Source organism: Neopsephotus bourkii, unplaced genomic scaffold (assembly GCF_033783945.1).
Source record: "Neopsephotus bourkii isolate Nb327-2 ecotype Australia unplaced genomic scaffold, CSIRO-AGI_Nbou_v1 NB_1287, whole genome shotgun sequence".
Classification (NCBI taxonomy): domain Eukaryota; kingdom Metazoa; phylum Chordata; class Aves; order Psittaciformes; family Psittacidae; genus Neopsephotus; species Neopsephotus bourkii.
The window spans coordinates 2,595,580-2,617,553 of NW_026901771.1; the positions used below are offsets into that span (position 1 = coordinate 2,595,580).

General features: G+C 42.1%; 2 protein-coding genes across 4 annotated transcripts in view; one reads left to right on the forward strand and one right to left on the reverse strand.

The window, feature by feature from the left end:
* GTF2E1 (general transcription factor IIE subunit 1) overlaps window positions 1–8,890 on the reverse strand; it is a 52,344-nt gene extending 43,454 nt beyond the window's left edge. Inside the window, exons 1-3 of one of the 3 annotated variants that reach the window (XM_061365415.1) lie at window positions 8,870–8,890; window positions 7,873–7,929; window positions 26–503 (exon numbers count right to left, since the gene is read on the reverse strand). In XM_061365415.1, coding sequence (XP_061221399.1) covers window positions 26–473 — 448 coding nt within the window. In that variant the 5' untranslated portion in view covers window positions 474–503; window positions 7,873–7,929; window positions 8,870–8,890. Of the gene's footprint in view, window positions 1–25; window positions 504–7,872; window positions 7,930–8,483; window positions 8,555–8,869 lie in introns of those variants that run through there. The other 2 variants (XM_061365414.1, XM_061365416.1) reach the window with 2 other exon arrangements.
* A 319-nt stretch (window positions 8,891–9,209) lies between these two features.
* RABL3 (RAB, member of RAS oncogene family like 3) lies at window positions 9,210–20,640 on the forward strand. The gene is made up of 8 exons (XM_061365417.1): window positions 9,210–9,326; window positions 9,784–9,875; window positions 10,991–11,120; window positions 14,004–14,118; window positions 15,633–15,783; window positions 16,436–16,507; window positions 17,426–17,464; window positions 20,319–20,640. The coding sequence occupies exons 1-8, from the start codon at window positions 9,281–9,283 to the stop codon at window positions 20,382–20,384; spliced, it is 711 nt and encodes a 236-aa protein (XP_061221401.1). The 5' UTR covers window positions 9,210–9,280; the 3' UTR covers window positions 20,385–20,640.
* Window positions 20,641–21,974: the final 1,334 nt, after the last annotated feature.

Sequence of the window (21,974 nt, forward strand, 5' to 3'; positions counted from 1 at the left end):
CTGTTACCTTTCTCTGTACTCTTACCTGTCCTGGGGTCAAACAGCTGGTTGGCCTCCAAGTCTGTGAAGGTGCTGAAGCAAATGGGGCATTTAAAAGAGGCACGATTGGTGGAGTCTCTCTCATCCGTCTCAATCCTCCTCCTCATGTGGTCCAGCTTGTACTTCACCACATTAACCAGAAGACGGTAGTTGATGAAGTAGTAGTTATGACGGGTGGTTTTGCCATCTGGAGCCGTCTCTACCCTCATCCTGCATTTGATGAACTTGTCACCCTTGAGGGTATTGAGGACAGCCCGCAACTGCTTCCTATCGAACTTGAGAAGCTCTAACATGTCCTCTTCCTTCACACAGGGGTTCCTGATGAGAATGTCCAGAGCCAAAGCATGTTCAATGCCATAAAAGCCACGCACCACATATTTGGCAAGGCGTTTGAGAGCTGCTGGGACCTCAGTGAGAACGTCTGGGTCAGTCATAGCAGGTTCAGATCCAGAGCTTCATGTATACTGCAATGAAAAAAGGCAGAGAGATTCTTAGCTAGTTTTCTGACTTCAGAAGTTTCATCTCAAAGCTAAGAAAATAATGGGGTGTTTCCCATTTCTCTTTCCCAAGCCTTGTACTGTCTTCTTGGGTATTACTAACGACACTGTTACAGAAGTAGAACTAGGAAATGGTACCTCTCATTCAAACAAAATGACTGAAAACTTAAAGCCAAAAGAAGCTGGTACCATAACATACAGCAGATTTCATTTCTACTCAGTGACAGCCAACAGCACTGGAATAAGAAAGCTGTCTTGAAGCTGAGCTCCAGGAGACAGCTTCATGATCAGCTGAGACTTGCAGCTTGGGAGAAGCAGAAAAAGGCTACAGCAAGAGAGGTCTTAACACAGCCCAAGAGTGGAGTAGTCTTGTGGCCCCAGCTGACATCACTTTATCACACTATAAGTAGCTCTGCCTGCTTCTACTCCTCAGGCATCGCTGGGAAGAGATACTACATGAGGACAGCTTGCTAGTACAGGCTGGTATGCATTCAAACAGAAGCCCCCAGTTGCACAATGCAAACAAATAGACTTTTTCTCTACTTTCTTATAAATGGATCCTAGTCAACCATTTGCAGCATGAAAACTGTTAGCACTGCCAACTCCTGTATCACAGACTGCTTTAGCTTTGATCTTAGATGAGCGAATAGGAGCTTACAAGGACTGATCCTTCATTTGAAGTGTCTCACATTTAGGCCTTAAGAAGCCCACAAATAATGCAGCATGATAAATGAAGTAAAAATGAAGACTTAGTGAACATGAAAAGATGATGTTTGAAAAGAAAAAATGTTCCAGAAGTATCCTTTGAGACAGTTACCAGGGCTCACCATGTTCCCTGTGACAAAACAGTCATTTCTAAATACTGTATTTTCACTTCATTTTAATTCACCTTGACATCAAATGGCACAAATAGTCAAAAAAATTATATGCTTCTGGGACATACACTGGATCGCATATAGGACCATATAACACAAGGAATTCCTCAGACTGTCACCCCTGCCACAGACATAGCCAAAAATCAAACCCCAGCAGGCAAGTAACAGCAGTGACTCTTCTGAAGTAGCCAGTTTTGTCCTCTGGAGAGAGACAGGGAAGCAACACCATAAGGCACAGAACAAAGGCTCGCTGTCATTTCACAGGGTGGCTTTGCACATTTCCCCTCCACTCTTTCAAATCTGTAGGTAATAGAATTTCTCCTCTGCTCATAATGCACTAGGATTCCCATATATGAAAGGTTCAAGATAAGCATGATGTATTATACGTGGTTTTGAAATACCCTTTCAGGGGGCTGTACTTCTAGTTAACTTCAAATAAAATTTGAAACAGCCTTTTACAACGAGAGTCCTATGCTAGTTCAGGATATGAATAACCACTTCTTAAGCAAAAGATTCCTTCAACTGAAGAAAAACCCCACACCTTAATTTCTGTTTGATCGTCATTGCCAAGCAATTTTTATCTGTGAACCAATACCATAAATAGTAAAACTCTGCCAATCTCAAGTTTTGCTATCATTAGATGTTTCACACATTGTATATGCACCTCCCCAGCATTCAGGACTCAAAGGAAAGAGGAGACTGACAGCAGAAGAAAGGATCTGGATGGGTACCCTGTTTTCTAAATCACTATCATAAAACCTGCAATATCCTTTCTGACAAACAGAACTTTTCTATATTCCCCGCATTAAGACATCCCCCTGAAATCACCAAGCTCTACATGTAACCAAGCAGCTGATGACTCACTTCCATCAGCTAAGACTACCCAAAAATCTGTGATCATTTATCACAGTTGCCTGCCTGGATATTTTTGGTTTCATATGAGAAACATTGCCCTCCCAAAAAACTTTAAGCAACCTTACCCACTGAAGCTTTATTACTCCCCAGACCTCTTCTGCAACTAAGGTGGTATGCTCCTCTCAAAAGTTAGCACAACTGCAAAGCAATTAGGCTGTGGATTGTCCTGTCTTTTCTGCCTTTTGGGTAAGAAAAAACCCCACACTCTTTTCTTTTAAAATGCTTTCCTGCTTGAGCTTTTCTGCTTCTCTAACTTATGGCCAAATGGTATTCACAGTGCTCAAATTGAAATGGACTGCACCTTTGCTGACTGCTAGCGTGCAGGCTGAGTATAGCTTACAGAAAACTGCTTGGATGTCCAGCTCCAGCTTCCCTTTAAGGAAATTAAAGTATGTTTATTATGGAATGAATTAGCTGTGAAACAAGTACTTCTACAGTTAGTTAGCTTTCTTTTGCATGCCAGATACGTAAGGATTTCCCTTACACAAAGGATGGGTTAGCAATAAAGGATGCCCCATCATGAGTTAGCCATACAGTACTTTTATATCTGTAAATCAGACCCAATCTGAACACCACCACAGAATGCTGGCCCTTGAAAAACAAGTTTCCATTGGAATTTTTACAGTCTTTCAGTCACTTAAAGATAAATCTTGCTTTTGACTGTATCTGTCAGCTACATACTGATAGTACAAGACAATGTCAATGCAGAAGCAGGCCACAAGCTTGAATTTGATTAAAACTTACTTAGTTTAGGCACAGTATAACATTAACGTAAAGATCAATTTTAAATAAAAGCTAGCACCCCAGGAAAGATTTTAAAAGTCAAAAGGTTTTTCACCCCTTCTCTCCTCACTGTTCCCTGAAATTCCCTTGCAGAAAACCTTGGAATGCAACCTGCAGTGAGTGGGCACTCCCTGAAAACTGGTTTTAAATAAGCACACCTCACCCTGGATACCTCCACCTGAGAGCCAAGGGAAAGCATTTTCTCTCCAAGAATCTCACTGGTAAGACAGCTGCAGATTTCCACAGGCACTTTCAAAACAGGTTTAAAGTACAATTTCCCAAATATTGTACTCAAACAGCTTAAGCTGAGGCCTACAAGGGACTAATAAATAAAACCACCTCTAAGAGTCTATGCTTCCCCCTTGGTTTTGAGCAATAATTACAGATTTAATAATATTTCTTAGTGCCAATCTCTAGAAAACTTTTTTTTTTTTCACCTGAAGTGACCAGGAGTCTTTACACAATTATTTCCCCTCCTTTAATAGAGATTTTTAGTGATGTCCTCAGGTAATAGTGGGCATCTTGAGTGCAACATTGATTTTCTTCCAGGCATGGACATGCAAACATTCTACAAACACCACAAACCATTCTTTCCCATTAATCTCCACTTCAGAAAGTTTAGTAACACAGATTAAGTTTTAAATCCTGAAGAAGACAGCCACTGGGTGAGAGAACCAAGGGACTAGTGTCAGCTTTAAGACAGAAAAGAAGAAAAAGTAATCAAGAAATAAAGCCAAAGAACACCCTTGTCAAGCTTTGTTACATGAAAGTAACAGCGCTGAACACATCTAACTTAGCTCTAAAAATGCGCATGGACACATTGAGCAAGCACCAGTTTTGATATTACATTATGGCCTAATGCCAGACTGACCAAAAGTAAGGGTTAGAACAAGATCTGTATGGCTGGATGAAGGACATGTTTCACAATATCATTCTTGATAATCATGTAAACTAGACAACACAGAATGACGGCACAAGACAAGCACTTCCAGAACTCTCCAGGCCAGGGACTAACACTGTATCTCTAGAAAAAGCTGACTTCTGACCCATGAAGAATCCCAGCCTACAGCGTAAGCACTGCAAATCCTTACTACCTTTCAGCAGGCAAGAAAGACAGTGATGCAGCTCACAAGCTGTAATCCAGTGCCACAAGAACATCAGTTTAAAACTCAAAAGCAGAGGACTTCAGCACTGCAACCTTGAGCAGTGATTTCACCTTCTATTAAAGCAGTAAGTCAAGCCTGAATTAATTACATGTGCAAAGAAATATGATAACAACTCCTAACAAGGTTTTAATGGACCTCCATCTGTTTCCTAATAATGTCTGTACTTCATTAATAATGTATGAACACCAAGGGATATTGTCAGGAAAAAGAAAAGCAATGGCCAAGATACGCCACAATGCAGTAAGCACCTACAGCACCAATAATAAAGCACACTGAGCAGGACAAGACTCAAGACACCCAAAAGAAGTATTTTCCATATTTAAGAATGGGTTTAAGAGACAGCTGTTAGGGAATTGTTCTGGGGAAATAAGTTAATACAATGAAATATTATGGGAACATAGATCTGCCTGTGTTATTGCAGTAGGACAGCAAGCCTAAATACACAGGTCTTGGGCATAACTTGAGATGCCAGAAAGGAAACAGAGAGCAGGTGACCATCAAAAACACATTCAGTCTGATCAAAGACAATTTAGAAGCCAGAAATTCAACTGAGCAAACATCTCCACTGGTCAGGACTTTCCTGATGCAGCATCAAAGCAACTCAACTCTTCTTCTCTGTGTACCAAGACCTCAAGAATACTTTTGCAAGCTCAACCAGGAATTGTGCTAAAGATACTGAATTTGTTTTGCTTCCTGTTTTTCCTTACTAAAGCTCAGACGAAAGACAATGTCCTAAAAAGATGATACCTAGAAGACACAAAGTAGATGAAACTAGAACTATAAGTTATGAAACCATAAGTTAGCCAGTGAATTAACCCAAATTTTTACCTAATACTCCAAATGAATATCACTTTGTTCTAACGTAACGCCGAGGCTCATACTAATTCCAATAGTAATTTTACCTCAAACAAATTAATGAAGTCTCACTGTTCATATATTTGACAACGTAAACAGTGTGAGAACAGGATCTGGAAAAGGAAGCAGACTCCTCTTCACTCATTTTGGTATACAAACCCTTTTTAACATCCCAGAACTCTTCTGGAGGAAAACCTGAGAGTTGTAGGGTTGGCTTGGAACTTAAGTCTATCAGACATACTGTTAAACCCTGGAAAGGTGCTTCCTGCTTTTCAATGCATCTAATTTAAATCATTAGTGCTCTTTTTCACTAAGTCTTGAGGCTGGATTTTGGTGAACTAGTGTGAGGCATTCCTGCCCATGGCAGGGGGCTGGAACTGGATGATCTTAAGGTCTTTTCCAACCCAAACCATTCTGTGATTTGCCTGGAAAACATTTGTGCAGGCTTCTGCCATAAGACTTCTTTAAGAGGAAAAAAAAAAATTAATTGCTTATACCACTGGCACAATTTCTTCAGGAAAAATCAAAATCAGGTTATAAGAAGAGTCCCTTGCTTGTAAACATGGCAAGTACAACAGCCTCCTGTGAGCCAGTGTATACCATATCCCACTCCAGTAGTCACTTGCAAGCACCAGATCATAGTTTTGTAGTCTCTCACTCTAATAAAATCTAGAATTCTGTCTTCCAGAATATGATGTTATACTGAAGGGTGATTCTGAATCTTCCCAACTACAGGGAAGGAAGGCACAACTTTTAGAATTACAGTGGGAAAACATTCTATCAAGTTTTTAAATGTCTGTACAGTGTCAGACACTACTCATCCTTTCCAGAGACTTGGAAATGGCACAGAATCTGCCATTTTCAAGTCTGCTTTTTCATTTTTCTTTGCAGAGAGTGGGTGATCTGTGCAATATGTCCCTATTATCCTGAATTATTACCCTTATCAAAGGGTTTTCTTTACTGAAGATGAAAAGTTGAACCACAGCAGCACATAGAAAAGCTGAAGGGCCTGGCTGAAATTAGGACATTTTTCACCTAATTTCATAAGTAAAAATATATGGAACCACACAGAAGGCCACACAGTCTGCCCATGCAAGGCAGAAATTGAACAATGCAGGCTTAGGATTTAATTCTCAGTCACATTCATAATCTAAACCTGACCTGGACAATAGCAAGATGTCGGTAAATTACAGGACTATCTATGTGCATGTATACAAACAGATGCAGTACTCAGAAATCCTTCAAATACATGCTAGCATTAACAAACTATTTACAGTTGTAGACAAAAAAATTACAAGTGCACTATATATGTGTCGTGGTTTAACCAATGCCAGGCTAAACCCAGGACAATATGGAAGGCCAAACTTAGTGGCTAGGATAGTGAAGGTACAGTTTTCTGTTCCACCTTAAGTCTAATTATACTCTCCCTCCCACAAAGAAATCTTTCTTTTCCTTACCAGCCTCCAGCAACAACCCCCACCGTTCCAGGCTCATTTTGACACTTGCTTGTTCATGTTGAAAGGTGAATTAAGTTGGTAAAAAGTGAAAAACTGATGTGTCAAAAAGCAATAAATAGGGTATTTTTGAGGGAGAGCAAGGGGGAAAGTTAAAAAACTGGATCACTCACATGACCAATGTAGAACCTACCCAAAACACAGAAAGCATGGCTAGGGGTGTAGAAGAGTGAGCTTTCTCCATGAGGTGGCATAGATGTTAAAGTGACTCAATTGTAATGTATAGCCATTAGAACATTTTGACCATAGACATCAGAAACTCTTACAATAAATAACAGCACTTGTCACAAATATCAAGCTTAAGGTAGTCATAATTACACCAAAATACACTGGGCTTAACCCCAGAATTCCTTGTTAAGTTTCTGACAAGAAGAAAGAAATCATTATTTGTCACATACTGCATTCAATGGGAACTGAGCCACCACACCTCTCATAATGATAGATGATATGAGTGCTATTGTCTGATTTTCAGGAATTTCAGATGAAGATTTATGCAAGTATTAGGTTCAGAAATGTTTTAGAGCATCGGGGTGTAGCAAGCAAGTGCATACACTAGGGATTTAAGCAATAAAGAAACAGAAAAACTAAGTAACAAAATACCAGATAACTAAGTAACAAGATACCATTCATGCAGTTTCTTGTTTAGTGAAGAATTCACTCAAGCATCCTGTGTGAAAGCAAGCTGTAAATGGTATCTTTAAGGATGTAGAAGGTAGGAATGAAATTCCCATCATCCCTTATTGCTTCCAGAAAAGTATTTCCTCCTCTCCCAAGCACACGCCTCTCCTCTCTCCCATGCCAGCTTTAGCACTCAGAAGACCTGCCCATACACCAATCTGCATCACTAAAAGGCATAAAAGTACCTCTTTTACTATCCCTTTTACTAGGTTTTTTTTGACAGTTTAATGAGCTAGTGGAAAAGTCTGATGAGCAAGAGAAACAGGAGCTGTGAAAGGAAGTGCAGGGGAAGAGATGAAAGATGAAATTCCACCTTTTGCAACTGAAAAAATATGCCATCTGCATTATGTGAAAATATGCCTTAACTGCTGCACTGCTGAACACCTTTTTTAGAATGCTGATCTTCCTTCTGAACCACCTGTAAGGATACAAGTTTGACAGCTGGGTCAATTTAACAGCTCAGGGCCATTATATGTGACACTCATCTGCTTCACAAGGAAGCAGCAAGCTCGTGAAGCCAAAAGAAAGCTAATGCACAAAACAAAAATACCTTTCTGACCTGGAGAACTGAATGCTTTCACCATACGGGCTCAACCAGTGGTCAAACCTGGAAAAAAAAGGGATGAGCTAGATTTCTTACAGTGCCAGTTATGACGCAAATTCCCCTAATGTTGCAGCTTCTTTAAGATTACAAATGACAGAATCAGCTTGGTTGGAAAAGATCTTTAAGCTCATCAAGTCCAAACTTTACCCCTGCCCTGTTAAGGCCACCATTAACCTATGTCACTGAGGGCCTTGTCAACACCATGTCTGAACACTTCCAACGATGGTGACTTCAGCACTGCCCTGGGCAGCCTGAGCCTCTTCTTCTCCATTCTGATCCCCCCAGGTCCCTCAGCATTCCCCATCACACTTGTGCTCCAGGCCCTGCACCAGCTCCGTTGCCCTTCTCTGGCCCCGCTCCAGCACCTCAATGTCTCTCTTGTAAGGAGAGGCCCAGAACTGAACACAGGATTCGAGGTGGGGCCTCACCAGTGCCCAGTACAGAGGGACAATCACTGCCTCGGCCCTGCTGGCTATACTGTAATTGCACAGATTTCATAGATCGTTATAGCAGACTAAGCTTTAAAGCCAAGCAAAGCAGTGAAGCCCTTATGCTACCTGCACAGCTTCCTATTCCATACCCACTTTTACATGTTGATTTTTAAACATTCAATCGTGCAGGCTTTCCGAGACGGAAGGAAAGGGGCTTAGACAGCATTCCCTAAAAAAAATACCCCGAACAATCGAGAAAACCCTCCAAACCACGCCAGAGGAGGGGCACACGGTGCCACCGAGCCTGAGGCAAAGCGAGCTGTGAGGGCAACGGCCCAGCCAAACAGCACTCGGGGAACACGGACCCCGAAAGCACGAACCCAAAACAACTGGGAAAGGGGGGCACAGAGCGCCGAGACCGGAGCTCCTGAGGGTCCGCCTCAGCCCACCGCGGCGGGGCCAAGAGAGGCGGAGCAGGGAAGAGGGCGCTTGGCTGTTTCCCCCAGTAGTACCGCGTAAATGGTGGCTCAGGAGGCCGCGGCCCAGAGAGGAGACGCCGAGGGCCAGCGGTGGAGCCGCTGTGTGTCCACAGGGAGAGGAGGGTCACGTCGGCCACTGCCCGCGGCCGGCACTGACCTGCAGCCGCCTGCAGCTCTGAGCAGAGGCGCTTCCGGCGTCAGAACCCTCGCGCACTGATGACATCACAAAGCGACGCGCATTCCCTGCCCGTAGAACCAATAGGAAACCCATCCAATCGGAGCCTCATAAATCCCCTCCCGCCGCGACCAGTTCCTGCCTATCACTGGAGTTGAACCAATCAGAAGCGAAAGCTTGAGCAGCCAGCCAATAGGCTGAGTGAAGCGGCAGGAACGTGCGCTGCGATTGGCGGTGGTGTCCGGGGGTTGTTGCCAGCCTGGGATAAGATGGCGGCCTTGGATAAAGTCAAGGTGCTGGTGCTGGGCGATTCCGGTGAGTGTCGCTCCCTGTGTGCCCTTCCTGGCCGCCGCCTGACTGGAGCCCGGCTGGCGGCATCCCCCGTGTGTGTGCTATGGGGGACCCCTTCCCTCTTCTGAGGGTTGGGCGGCCGTTAACGGCTGCTGAGTTGAGTTAGAGCTTCTAAATTAGGGCAGGTTCAGGCTGGATATCAGGCGCAATTCCTTCCTCAGAGGGTGCTCAGGTATTGGAACAGGCTGCCCAGGGCAGTGCTGCAGTCACCATCCCTGGAAGTGTTCACACACCGTATAGACGAGGCCCTCAGTGACATGGGTTAGCGGTGGCCTTGGAGGTGCTGGGATAATGGTTGGACTTGATGAGCTTAAAGGTCTTTTCCAGCCGATTTGATTCTGTGGCTGTGCCCAGCTGCTCTTTGGCGTTTTCTCTGGCTTCGTGTGATCTCCCAGGAGTTGTCCTTTGTGTGCACTTGCAGGTGTCGGGAAGTCTTCGCTTGTTCATCTCTTATGCCACAACCAAGTGTTGGGAAACCCATCCTGGACGGTGGGCTGCTCAGTGGAAGTTCGAGTAGGTGATGTGCCTGACTTCTGGGTAGCCCTACCTTGAAGTGTAAGGGAAGGGCCTTGACTTTTTTTACCTTTTCATTGCTTACTGCTCCAGAAAAATGTGTATTTTGATGTTCTGTTCTGCTGAGGGCTGAATTTGTTGAAGCAAACAGCAATAAATGTGAGCCAAGCACTTGTGTGAGCAAGTTTTCTGCTTACTAGGTTATCAAAATCAGGCAGGGTATTCTTCATTTGTAGCACCTCTCCTGACTGCAGTGGTCCCTGCCATGTTACAAGTCATGGTGCAGACTTGTAGAAGTCAGAAGGCACAGAATTGAAACCACGCTTCCTTAAGAAACAGTGAATGCACAGCCAAACTCTCAGCCAGACACACTGGGGAAAAGAAATTTGCTTGTTTAACTTGAGGGCACTAGCTGTGAACATAGGATTGCTTCTCCTTCTGTGTGCTCATTGCAGGACCTGCTGTCAGAAGAATGAGGATATCAATCTAACAAGCTTTTAGCCCAACCTACAATCCTCATGGGACAGTAATAAATGGGTTTTTTTTCCTTCATTGCTCTTTGCTACATTCTCTTTGAAATATGCTGCCGTAGGTTAGGAATTTATTTCCAAAATTTGGGGAGAGAAATGTGGTGACCCTGTTTGACTGTGGAGCAAAACATAACCCAGGAGCAAAAATTAACTCAGTTGAGGTGTCAATGAGAGTTTGGAGAGGAAGACGATGTGGTCAGTTGGAATCCCTGTGGGCCCCTATGTATGTTAATATTCTTGCAGTACTACCATGTAGGAATTCATGGCCTTACTTTTTCATCTGCTTTAGCAGCGTGCTGTTTTTAAGCATGCCAGGAGGTATTAGATTTGTTAATACTGAGGTGGAAGGGATACTCCCTACACATTCTCAAAGCTCCATCTCATACAGGAGCTGTAGTATCCAGTGGCCACTGCTTGACTCATTCCATCCCTCTTCTGTTTAAGAGATTTGAAATGGTGTCAACATCAGCATTTACAAGATTCTATCCAAGTACAATAATTCTTCTAGCTGACTACCTGTGTGTTTTGTGTATTAACTCCTGTGAGCTGCTGCTGTGGTTATGTATGATGTGAATTTTTCATCAGATCCATGACTACAAAGAGGGCACTCCAGAGGAGAAGACCTACTGCATTGAGCTGTGGGATGTTGGAGGTTCGGTGGATAGTGCCACTAGTGTGAAAAGGACACGAGCGGTATTTTATAAATTGCTGAATGGTAAGTTTGCTTGCTGTAAATCTGGTTTTATTGCTATTTCTGTTGAGTTGTCTCTTGGTTCTGGGGCAGGATTCCTTTAAGTGTGGCTGAGGGCTATATTCTCTTTTCTGACTTCAGTGCATTTGTAAAGAAAAAATGATACAATTAGTAGGGACAATTTGGTGGATGCAGTTTTGAACTGGAAAGCTATTTTAGGCAGACCTGTACAGATGAGCTTCGTTAGCTTTTAGTTTCAGTCTTGTGCAGCGGGGACTCTTTGATGCTGTAGTGATGTCCCTTACAACTTCTCTTGCAGGCATAAAGGTTCTCTTCACGTTTCCAGGCCTGATATGCATGCAGAAATATGATTTATATTTTCTTGTCTGTTGAGTTCCAGAACCTGCCTGAGGGAAATAATTATTTGAATTTATATGAATTTCAATAATTATATCTTACCCTGGCAAATCTGAATTGTGCCATAAAATTGCAATATGCTAATAACCGTCTTGCCGTGTTCATTTAATTTGACAAATTATCTTTCAGAATTGAATCTTGCAACTTGATCTATATAGAAAGTAGTATTTTAGGCCTTCTATTGAGATTCTGACTTTAAAGGCTGAGTAGTTCATCAGAACCAGCAGTAAGAGCAAACAAGAGATTATAAATGTAGCAAAGCAGTATTTCAGTTATTACTTTTGGGCATCCTGGCATTGTTCATTACAAATAGATGTATACAAGATTAAAAGCTGCTTTTGAAAAACTGTCTCAAATGTTCTGTTGGATTTTCTTTTCTTGTTCCAAATCATTCAAGGGTCTTTCAGTAATGTGTTAAGCCATACAATAAACATTTTTGCTGTATGATTCTTTAACTACTTATTTCTTTCCCCTTTCTCCGGAGGAAAACTGTGTGTAAATACCTCTTGCTTATGCTGTTAACCAGACCTCTCTAAGTAAGGTCTGAGTTAAGTTGTGCTCTCAAAGCAAGCCTCTTTGGTATATGTTAAAGATGGATTTCTTTTTGACACCAAGTCCACAGCATGCCAGTGAGCATGGGTCAGACTTGGAAATACCCTACAAAAGCCCATTAGGAGATGAAATCCTGAACTTATATATCTGAATTATGATTGATGACATTATTAAAATAGGGTTATTTATCTCCACTGCCCCAAAGTTATTATTAGGCAGCTCACATTTGGAAACTGTTGACTTTGGTAGTTTGTCTTGGCTCTGGTTTCTTTCATTAGATTAATTTCTTCATTAGAGCTTGTCTCACAAATTGCCTGTTTGACCTGGCTTAGGAAAAGAAGATGAATGTGTTCCCTCTGTCTGACTGATTGTGCTTTCTGGCCTTGCAGTGACCTGAAAACCTGAGATCAAAAAGCAGTTGATGTTTGGTTGTGGCAGCATCTGTGCAGGCTGTCAGAGACCTGGTTGTTGACAAGGTTAGGTGTAGTTTGCTTTTAGTTTGACCGCAGGTCTTGTGCTTTGGTGACCCTCCATCTCGTGTGTGGACTGTACTGGACAGTAAGGCTGTGGATTGCAGACCTTAATGGGGGAGGAGCATTTCCTTGGGTAGTCATTGGTCCTGCCTGCTCTTTTTTGATGTTGACACAGTGGTTTTTTTCTGCTGGTGCAACTAACTCTTTTGGTTTTCGGTGAAGCAGATAAGGGAACTAACCAATCCAAAACATAACTGAGCAAGAGTGGAAGTGGGGAGGGTTTCTCACATGTTATGCAGCAGTGCCTCTGAATTTGTTGCTGTATGCCAAGTCATCTTGTATCTCACTTTTTCTCCTGACCTTGGGAGTGGACACACAGTTGAGTTGCCTTTTTACACTGTTACTGAGATAAATGCTTTGAAATAGAGCTATGGCTGTGATATGCTTAGAACTCTCATAGGACAGTCTGTGCACAGTGGTGTGGGGTAGTGGAAAATGTTTGTGGAAATGTGGTGGTTTTTTTTCATAGTGTGTGCAGTGGGTGGCATGTTTGGGAGTTCAGATGAAAGATAAAATTAATACTTTTTCTCCACGTGTAGGCTGTTAAGTGTGTTGAGAATGCATCCTGATGAAGATAAGGGTTATAATTCCATTTTTTCCTTAAATTGTTAGTTTAAAGTCTAAAAGAAGTGGGAACACTCTGCAGGTCGTAGAAGGTGTGAATAAATAGAAGAAATTTACTAGCAGGAGTTGGTAATTGAGTTACGAACTGTGGTTATCAGAAGTGGGTGTCTGTTAATAGCACAACTAGGAAGTTAGACTGGCTGTTTCTCAGAATTTGCATTCTGAAGGATCATGGTAATGAAAAACGCTAGAAGCTTCATCTTAAAAACGTGACATCTTATTAATTCACATTTCTACCAGCCATTTGGTGAACAGTGCAAGTTTATCAGAGACTGGTACCCTTTGGATACCTCCCCAGGTATGTAGCATTAGCTCTTGAAAATGCAGGAATGTAGCAGTGCTCTCAACTTCGAAACAAAGAAACAGCCTTTAGACTTCTTGGATGGTGTAATAAAAAGATAGCTGTGTTTACCGGTTAGGTAAAGCAGAGAAAGGCTGAATTCTCTGCTGCACTAATACAGAGTTTCAGTATCATTAGGACCAGACAGAGCAGAATGAGGAAATACCCACAGGCTTCTTGTGGATTAAAGTTTGAGGTGTCTGTCTCTTTCCTCCTTTTGTGAGATTTTTTCTCTTAGCTCTTCCTAAATTCCTGATAAGCAGCTTTAAAAACGTGTCGCATCCTGGTATTTTCAGCTTTACTAGTACACTGTAACTGAACCGGTTATATGTCCCTTTCTTCATTCTCAGATAGCTGGGAACCCACAGATGTCATTTGGGTAAGATAAGGAAAAAATGTATATCATTAAATAGGATCTTGCTGCCTTCTCTTTCACTTTAGGGATAATATTAGTGCATGACTTAACCAATAAGAAATCATCCCAGAATTTGTATCGCTGGTCTTTGGAAGCACTCAACAAGGATGCCGCTCCAACAGGAGTTCTCGTGACAAATGGGTGAGTGAAAAATATATGTGCAGGGTTAAAACATCATTCCAAGTTGTTATGGAAGACTTTGTTCATCTCTGAGGCTGCTTGAAGTCCACATGAAATTGGATGTGGTTAGACTTAAAGAATAAAATGGGGGATATAAAAGGAAATCACTGGGTTTTGTTTTGTTTTGGGTTTTTTTACGTTACCCATCAGACCATTCTGCTGGTAGGGGAAAGGTGTTATTGTACATCCTTCATTTGTCTGAGGCCTCTCTCAGGGTGGGTCCAGTCCCTGATACCTGAAGACATGTGTCTATACTGAGATGTGCAGAGCCCTTGTACAGAAGTGTGATGGGATAGCTTGTCTCTGTTCCAAAAGCTTTCCCTCCATGCACCAGCACTGAGGAGCTTCACTTATTTTTTTTCATTTGGGTGATGAAGGAATTGCTTCAGGAGTATGGCTAAAAATTTGCTTAGGAAACTGCTTAAGCAGCCTATTTGTTTGTAAAATTCTTACCAAGTATTTCCTCCTGTACCTCAATGCTCCTGTTATACATACCATCAAGGAGGTTTAAGGTCATTGATAAACCTCACATGTGAGCAGGGAGGCAATAGTAAGGGGAAGCTTTTTGTGGGAAGAGTATCAGTTGCTTATCTGCCTGTGCTGGTACAGAGGTAGAAACATGGGAAAAAGGAAAAGAGGATTTGCATTATAAAACCTGCAGATTTCTCCAGTTTTTCCACATGCAGGTTCTTCACTATTTTTTTAATTCTCAGAAGCTGAACTTCTGTCAGGGACAGATGCTCAGCCATTAGTACAAGTTGTTGCTGTTGGTTATAAAATTACTTTCTGGAAAACTTGGTTTAGGTAAAAGTAAAGACAAATGATGATCCTAGCTGAGGAGAAGGATTGGAGCTTGGATTTGTGAAGACGATTAATTGCTAAATTATTTATTTTATAAAGGCTATCTTTGATCATTATTTGTATCTGAATCAAAGCTTGTTGGAATTCGGCTTACGGTAGCTACCTTTACTTGAATGTAGGGTTAGTTACTTGACACCAGACAATTGCTATTGCAGCCCTCTTTGATGTAAGCTGGGAAGGGGGTGGTGTTTCACAGTTGCAGTTTATTTCACATTCTTATTTCATTGTCCCTCTTTAAAAAGTGTGTGTATGTAGGAATTTTAGATGTTCAGAGATGCCAGCTCTCTCATCTATCTCTGATGCCTGCATATGCCTTGTGCAATACTGGAACTCCTGTTTATTTGCTGCTTGTGTTAGCATTTGTTCTGCAGTTCATCTGTGTTGAAAAGAAATCCAACTCGTGGTTTCTTTGCTGTTTGCTTTCAATTTCTCTGTAGTGACCTAGATGCAAAAGCCCTTCTTTAATTTACAGATACAGCACATTCTCACTTAGATAAATAATGACCCGTAATAAATAAGTGACCAGTATTTGAAAGGGCAGAGGAGCTGAATGTGCCCCTTTGCCCACTTACATGACCATCACTTCATCCAGGGGTGTATGTTTCCCTCATCAGGGACTACGACCGTGAACAGTTTGCTGATAACCAGATTCCACTGCTGGTAATAGGAACTAAGCTGGATCAAATCCCAGAAACTAAGCGGAATGAAGTTTTGACCAGAACAGCTTTCTTGGCTGAGGATTTCAACGCTGAAGAGATTAATTTGGTTAGTATCCTTGTCACAAGGGTTGTTTTTCTTTTATACAGGAGTCTGATTTTTAGTAAGTAAAGATGTTGTGACAAAAATTGGGCTTTTGGGGATTTTCTCAGTGATGCTGGAGTCACGCACGTTTTGATAGGCTGTCCCCCTTGCTATCATTTTTGTTTCACTAGAGATGTAGTGAGTGTTAGATCAGGTCACCAAAGCTTAGAATTGATGACTGGGAGTTGTTTTCTCTTCCTCGTTCTTTGTTCTGATGCAGACTACCTTTGAATGATACATCATGATCATTTTATTTTTATATACATGTATATATAAGATGTATATATATGTGTATAAAAATATGCACACATGCTGTGTTAATGCTTGTATACGCACACACAATCTCATGTGTAGCATGTACAAATGATTAGCTGACTGTATAGCTGGTGGCAGAAGGAACGTGCGGAGCACATTAGGGAGTGCTTAGGATTCTCTGGTTGATTCACAGAACAGAAGTTGGCCTTTTCTCTCAAATGGTTCTGGAGCAGAAATGAGCAGATACACTGTGTTTTCCCTGGCTGACTCCATATGCCTGTATCAGGGAAGGGGTATGTTGGTTGCCATGTGTAGGGCTTCCTTGCATTGTGCTTGATTTGTTGTCTTTCGTGTGTTCTAGGATTGCACCGATCCTCGTTACCTGGCTGCAGGTTCATCCAATGCTGTCAAACTAAGCAGGTTTTTTGATAAGGTAAGTCAAGTCAATTAAATTATGCTTTATAGTTCTATGTATTGTATGCTGGGGGAGGCCAAAGATTGGTCTGCATTAACAAACCTCCAGAAAATATCTTGAAGATTTGATTCTTGATCTGCATAGAGCATTGAAAAATAATGTGCAAATGCACTCTGCATAGGTTTTTGGAGTCCTTTGGCAGGCCAGAGGGTTTTCAGTGTACTAAGGCAGTAACGTGGAGAGCTCCAAGACTATGGTTAGCTCTGTTCGTTAAAGCGTATTACTCTCCCTTCCTGCAAAAGAGAGTGTCAAGGCCTACAGTGAAAGTGGTAGAAGGAATGCTTTGGTTTAAGCATCCCCTCAACAAAGATACCATAGTGGAGCAGATCACTTCATGCATGTAACAGATCATGCTTTAGAGGAAATTTGGCTTGAATTTTCTTTGGAGGAGGGTGTGAATTGTACAGTGATACAAATAACCTTTTGGTTCTTAGATTGATGGTACTGCCTGCATAGGTATCCTACCTCTTCTCAAGCATCACCTATGCGCAGGGGCTACTCAGAACTCCTAAGGTTATGTACATGCAGAATGAGCTTTTTCTAGGGCTCAGAACTGCTGTACATGCAGAGAGGGACTGGGATAACTGAGTCTCATACAGTAAGGAGGCACCCAAACCATCACCTCTGTTACTAAGTGGTCTAGCTAAATGAGGTGTGTTTGAGAATAACATAGCTTTACTAAGAATGGCTGGAGGGGGCAACTCCTTCTGTGGGTAATAGGGCATTGCACTTAAAGCAGTAGGCCTGGAGCAGGTGACGTGGGTTTAGACCTTGTCCCAGTTAGCTGTGAGTTTCAGTGTTCACATGTGAAGTGTTGATTGGAATCTGAGGCTATGCATATGCCTGCCAGCTAAGGTCATTCTCTGTTTTTCCCAGGTCATAGAGAAGAGATACTTCTTCAGAGATGGCAGTCAGGTTTGTCATTTTTCTTCCTCATTTTTGTTTCTCCCTGTGTCATGAAAACAGTTGTCAGAGTCCTGTTAAAATATGGGCTTCACATGGCTTAAATGATAACCTGGGCTGGTAATTGAGTTTTTGAATCTGTGGAAGCACAGCTGTTTTAGGTAGAATAATGGCAGACTTTGGAGACCTCATAGCAGCCTTCCAGTATCTGAACGGGACCTATGAGAGTGCTGGGGAGGGACTCTTCATTAGGGACTGTAGTGACAGGACAAGGGGTAATGGGTTAAAACTTAAACAGGGGAAGTGTAGATTGGATATAAGGAGGAAGTTCTTTACTGTAAGGGTGGTGAGGCACTGGAATGGGTTGCCCAGGGAAATTGTGAAGGAGCCAACTCTGGCAGTGTTCAGGACTGGGTTTGTTTAGTGTGAGGTGTCCCTGCCCATGGCAGGGAGGTTGGAATCTTAAGGTCCTTTCCAACCCTAACTCTTCTATGATTCTGTGACTTCTGTCAGCTGAAGTATTTGTCTGTAATGCGATTGGCAGTGAAATAATTAAGTATGCTAACACAGGAGAAGTTGGAAGAGTAAGGTAAAATAGGCAAATATGATTTCTTTCAGGTGTCTTAGTTTCAGGCTGCTTGGTTTCAGGTTTAGACCAGAGATGCTGCCTGAAAGTCAATGAAAGGTTTTTTTTTCTGCACAGCTGGAACTAACATTTTATGGGGTTTGTATGGGTAATTTTCACAGAACCAGTGGAGCCACAAGGGAAATAGCAGTATGATACCACCTTGTAGTTAATCCCCAGATGGCTGAATTAACTGTTTTCAGTACAGCTGGTGAAGAGCCAGCAAAATGACTCTTCTGGTTTGGGCAGGCCACACTTCAACTTTTTTTAGGCCCCTGCCTTCCCATGTGCAGTCTGCCCTGCAGTGAGTAGCGAGGTTCCACTTACTGTATCTGTGAGGTGCTTGCGAATTACTGTGAATAGCACCACTAAAATACAGTCAAATGTATGGTTAGCTGTAGCTGTGCTGAAAGCCCCTTAGGGAGAGTGGGGGAAAAAATAGTCACAAATTACAAAATGCTTACTTTCTTTAAAGTGGTTTTTTGGTGCCTTTAAAAACAAATTGGCTTTTTCCTCCTTCAGTTCTGCATGATGCCTTTTCCCTCCTCTCTTCCCTCCTCCCTGTGTTCTTACGAAGGGAAGTCTCTCCCTTCCTTGGAGATAATAGCTTAATGCTGGAAATCTGCTTGTGTGCTGGTTGTCCTTGATGCATGATGTAAGGTTTTTATTTTTCTTATTTAATCATTTTTAGTGGCTACCCAGGGATTAACTTTATATTCGTTATGGCCACATGTCAAAGATTACAGCTTGCTGATGACTGCTTTCATCTGCCTCACTGACAACTGCTCAGAAGCTTAAAACAAATCTTAAGTAGTGGACAATTCTATTTAAAGGGACAGAATCCAAATTGGAACCAGGGATTTCAATGTAACCTCTTGATGTTTGCTTTAAATTATCTACTTACTGTAAATCTTATGAATGTGTTTGTGGGTTTTCGATAGTAGGCCCCTTTGATCACTTGTATTTTTTAGGTATTTCTAATATAGACTTCTTTAGGATTAAAAGAATGAGAAGTTTCAAATTGGAGCTCTGATTTTGATCAGATCTCTGATAAGTAAATAATGGTTATTCTTAGTGACTTTGATATAAAAAAATGCTAAAGCAGATGGTGTTTTACCTGTGGGGTCATGCTATGGTTTAGTTGTGATTGCGTTCCTGAATGAATACCTTGCATATCTGTTTGCATTTTGGCCCTGAAAACCCCAACTACATGTAAATTGTGGGGGTTTTCAGTGGATTTCTATTTTGGATAAGCTCTAGCTTTCTCAGTTCACCCATGAAGTGTGTAACTTAAGCAACCTGCTTTGTATTCCAAGTTAGGCATTCATCCCATACCGCCCATAAATGCCATGTTCTCCTGGCATTATGTGTAGTGCTTGGTTGACACCTTCCATTTTCATATACTGTGTTTCTTATAATAGTGTGGAATTGTTTTGGGAGATGGCTGGGCCTGCTGTTTGAGCTTGTTTGAAGTTACCTATCTAAAAGTTACCCCAGACTGTAATCAAATAGTTTTATGATGCCAATAGACAGATCTTACACAGTATTGGAAAGCAGTGCATATCTTTCTTTTGGGGTAATTAATGGGTGCACTGCATTGCAAATCTGTTTGGAATACCATTAAGCTAGAGAAGCTTCTGATGGTTTGAAGGAGCTTTTCTTTGTGAGCACTCACTGATACAGTGTAAGCAGCATCTCCAGTTTGGCTGCAAAAGCAGGAGTGCTGATCACTTGCATCCTTGTAGCCATTTCTATTATGATGGTTGTTTTAAAGCTTTCAGCAGTTGTTAAAACTACTTTAAACTACCAGTGAAGTGCTCCTCTTTCAGGTTAGAAGGCATCAAGTCTTAACTGCTCTTCAATAAGACTTGGGAATACTGTTTTATAGTTGTAAAACTTAACAGAGGAGGAATTCTTGTTTGCGTTTAAATCTGGGGGAGGAACAGTGGACTTTGAAATCTGTCATTAACTGGTTTAGGATTTGCGTGAGAAATTAAAGCTTTCATTGTGGCCCTTGCTAAAAAGCCACATTAAAAAATGAGCCATATTCAAGTTTTGGAGCTTGTTTAATTAATGGTGCTCCTCTAGCAGTAAGCTGAAGCTTTTTGGTCCTGGTTCTGGAGACAGTGTGGAAGAGGAAGAAAGACATTGTTGCAGTTGGCTTGGTAACAGGCACTGAGATGTGGGCTAGAGGGAGCTCATGCTGATGCTGATATAATGACTTGTCTTTCATGTCTCTAGATTCCTGGCTTCTCTGAAAGGAAAAGATTTGGAGGAAGAACACTGAAGAGCCTTCATTATGAGTGAACACTTACGAAGTGGAAGATGACCTCTCAGAGTTCCTAACAACATTCCTATTCCGACTGGATCCTTAAAGACAGTAATGCTTATATCAAGCAGAGTAAAATGATATAGGCTGCTGAAGCTGCTTTTGCTGGAAAAGACTCGAGTAAAAATTCCCCCAAAATTCTAATCATAAGCCTAGAGTGTTTCTTAGGGTTGCAGGCCTTCTGGATATATGGGAACATTTGGGGAAAGCGTGCAATAAATTGAATGCCTCTCACACTGCTGTGTGGAACTTTATCATACACAGCACATATATGTGGCATCTTTGTCTCCATTTTGGAAAACTTATGGACAGTCTTTGCAATGAATTACGTACATCATGCATTCTCTGAAGGAGAGATGACACTGAGTGGACTTATTAATTACAGTAAAGTGAACAAACAAGCAAGTAAAATGTAAGAATGGGTAAGGAACTGTCTGGAAAATAGTAGAATGCCTTCACTGAATTAATAGTCCTACACCTGAGTCGGAGCAATCCCAGGCACAGCTACAGGCTGGGCAGAGAAGAGATTCAGAGCAGCCCTGCAGAGAAGGACTTGGGGGTGCTGGTCGATGAGAAAATGAACATGACCCAGCTTCAGTGTGCGCTTGCAGCCCAGAAAGCCAACCGTATCCTGGGCTGCATCAAAAGGAGCGTGACCAGCAGGTCTAAGGAGGTGATCCTGCCCCTCTACTCTGCTCTCGTGAGACCTCACCTGGAGTATTGTGTGCAGTTCTGGTGTCCTCAACATAAAAAGGACATGGAACTGTTGGAACAAGTCCAGAGAAGGGACACGAGGATGATCAGGGGCTGGAGCACCTCCTGTATGAAGGTAGGCTGAGAAAGTTGGGGCTGTTCAGCCTGGAGAAGAGAAGGCTGCGTGGAGACCTCAGAGCAGCCTTCCAGTATCTGTAGGGGGCCTATAGGGATGCTGGGGAGGGACTCTTCATTAGGGACTGTAGTGATAGGACAAGGAGTAATGGGTTAAAACTTAAACAAGGGAAGTTTAAGTTGGATAAAAGGAGGAAATTCTTTCCTGTTAGGGTGGTGAGGCACTGGAATGGGTTGCCCAGGGAGGTTGTGACTGCTCCATCCCTGGCAGTGTTCAGGGCCAGGTTGGACGATGCCTTGGGTAATACGGTTTAGTGTGAGGTGTCCCTGACCATGACAGGTGGGTTGGAACTTGATCTTAAGGTCCTTTCCAACTTTAACTATTCTATGATTCTATGATAGTAGTGGTGTTTCACCTGCAGCATACTGTTCAGCCCTATTCAAAAGGGATAAAAGAAGTAGGCAAGAGATGAAAAAAGACTGTAAGCCTTAAAAACAAAATCATGAGGAGAAAACAAGTGGTATTAATTCTGCTGCTTAAAATTGTTTACTTTGGAGAGGATGAAGTGAATCAAGTACTTCTGTTTCTCTTTCCATAATTGAGTGTGGTCTTTTCTTCAATTAAAAGACATTGAAATCTGGTGGAAAAAATGTTTTTATACAATGCTTATTTGGAACCAATAGTCTTACTGAGCCTGAGGGCTTAGCTGATTGAGGAAACATGAAATGTAAGAACACCC

What these genes read in the sequence shown, in the direction of transcription:
- RABL3 (XM_061365417.1), top strand. Translation starts at nt 9,281, where the DNA reads ATGGCGGCCTTGGATAAAGTCAAGGTGCTGGTGCTGGGCGATTCCG. An exon ending in ACGCTGAAGAGATTAATTTG is followed by an intron (nt 15,784 to 16,435) that starts GTTAGTATCCTT and finishes CGTGTGTTCTAG; the next exon opens with GATTGCACCGATCCTCGTTA. An exon ending in TAAGCAGGTTTTTTGATAAG is followed by an intron (nt 16,508 to 17,425) that starts GTAAGTCAAGTC and finishes TGTTTTTCCCAG; the next exon opens with GTCATAGAGAAGAGATACTT.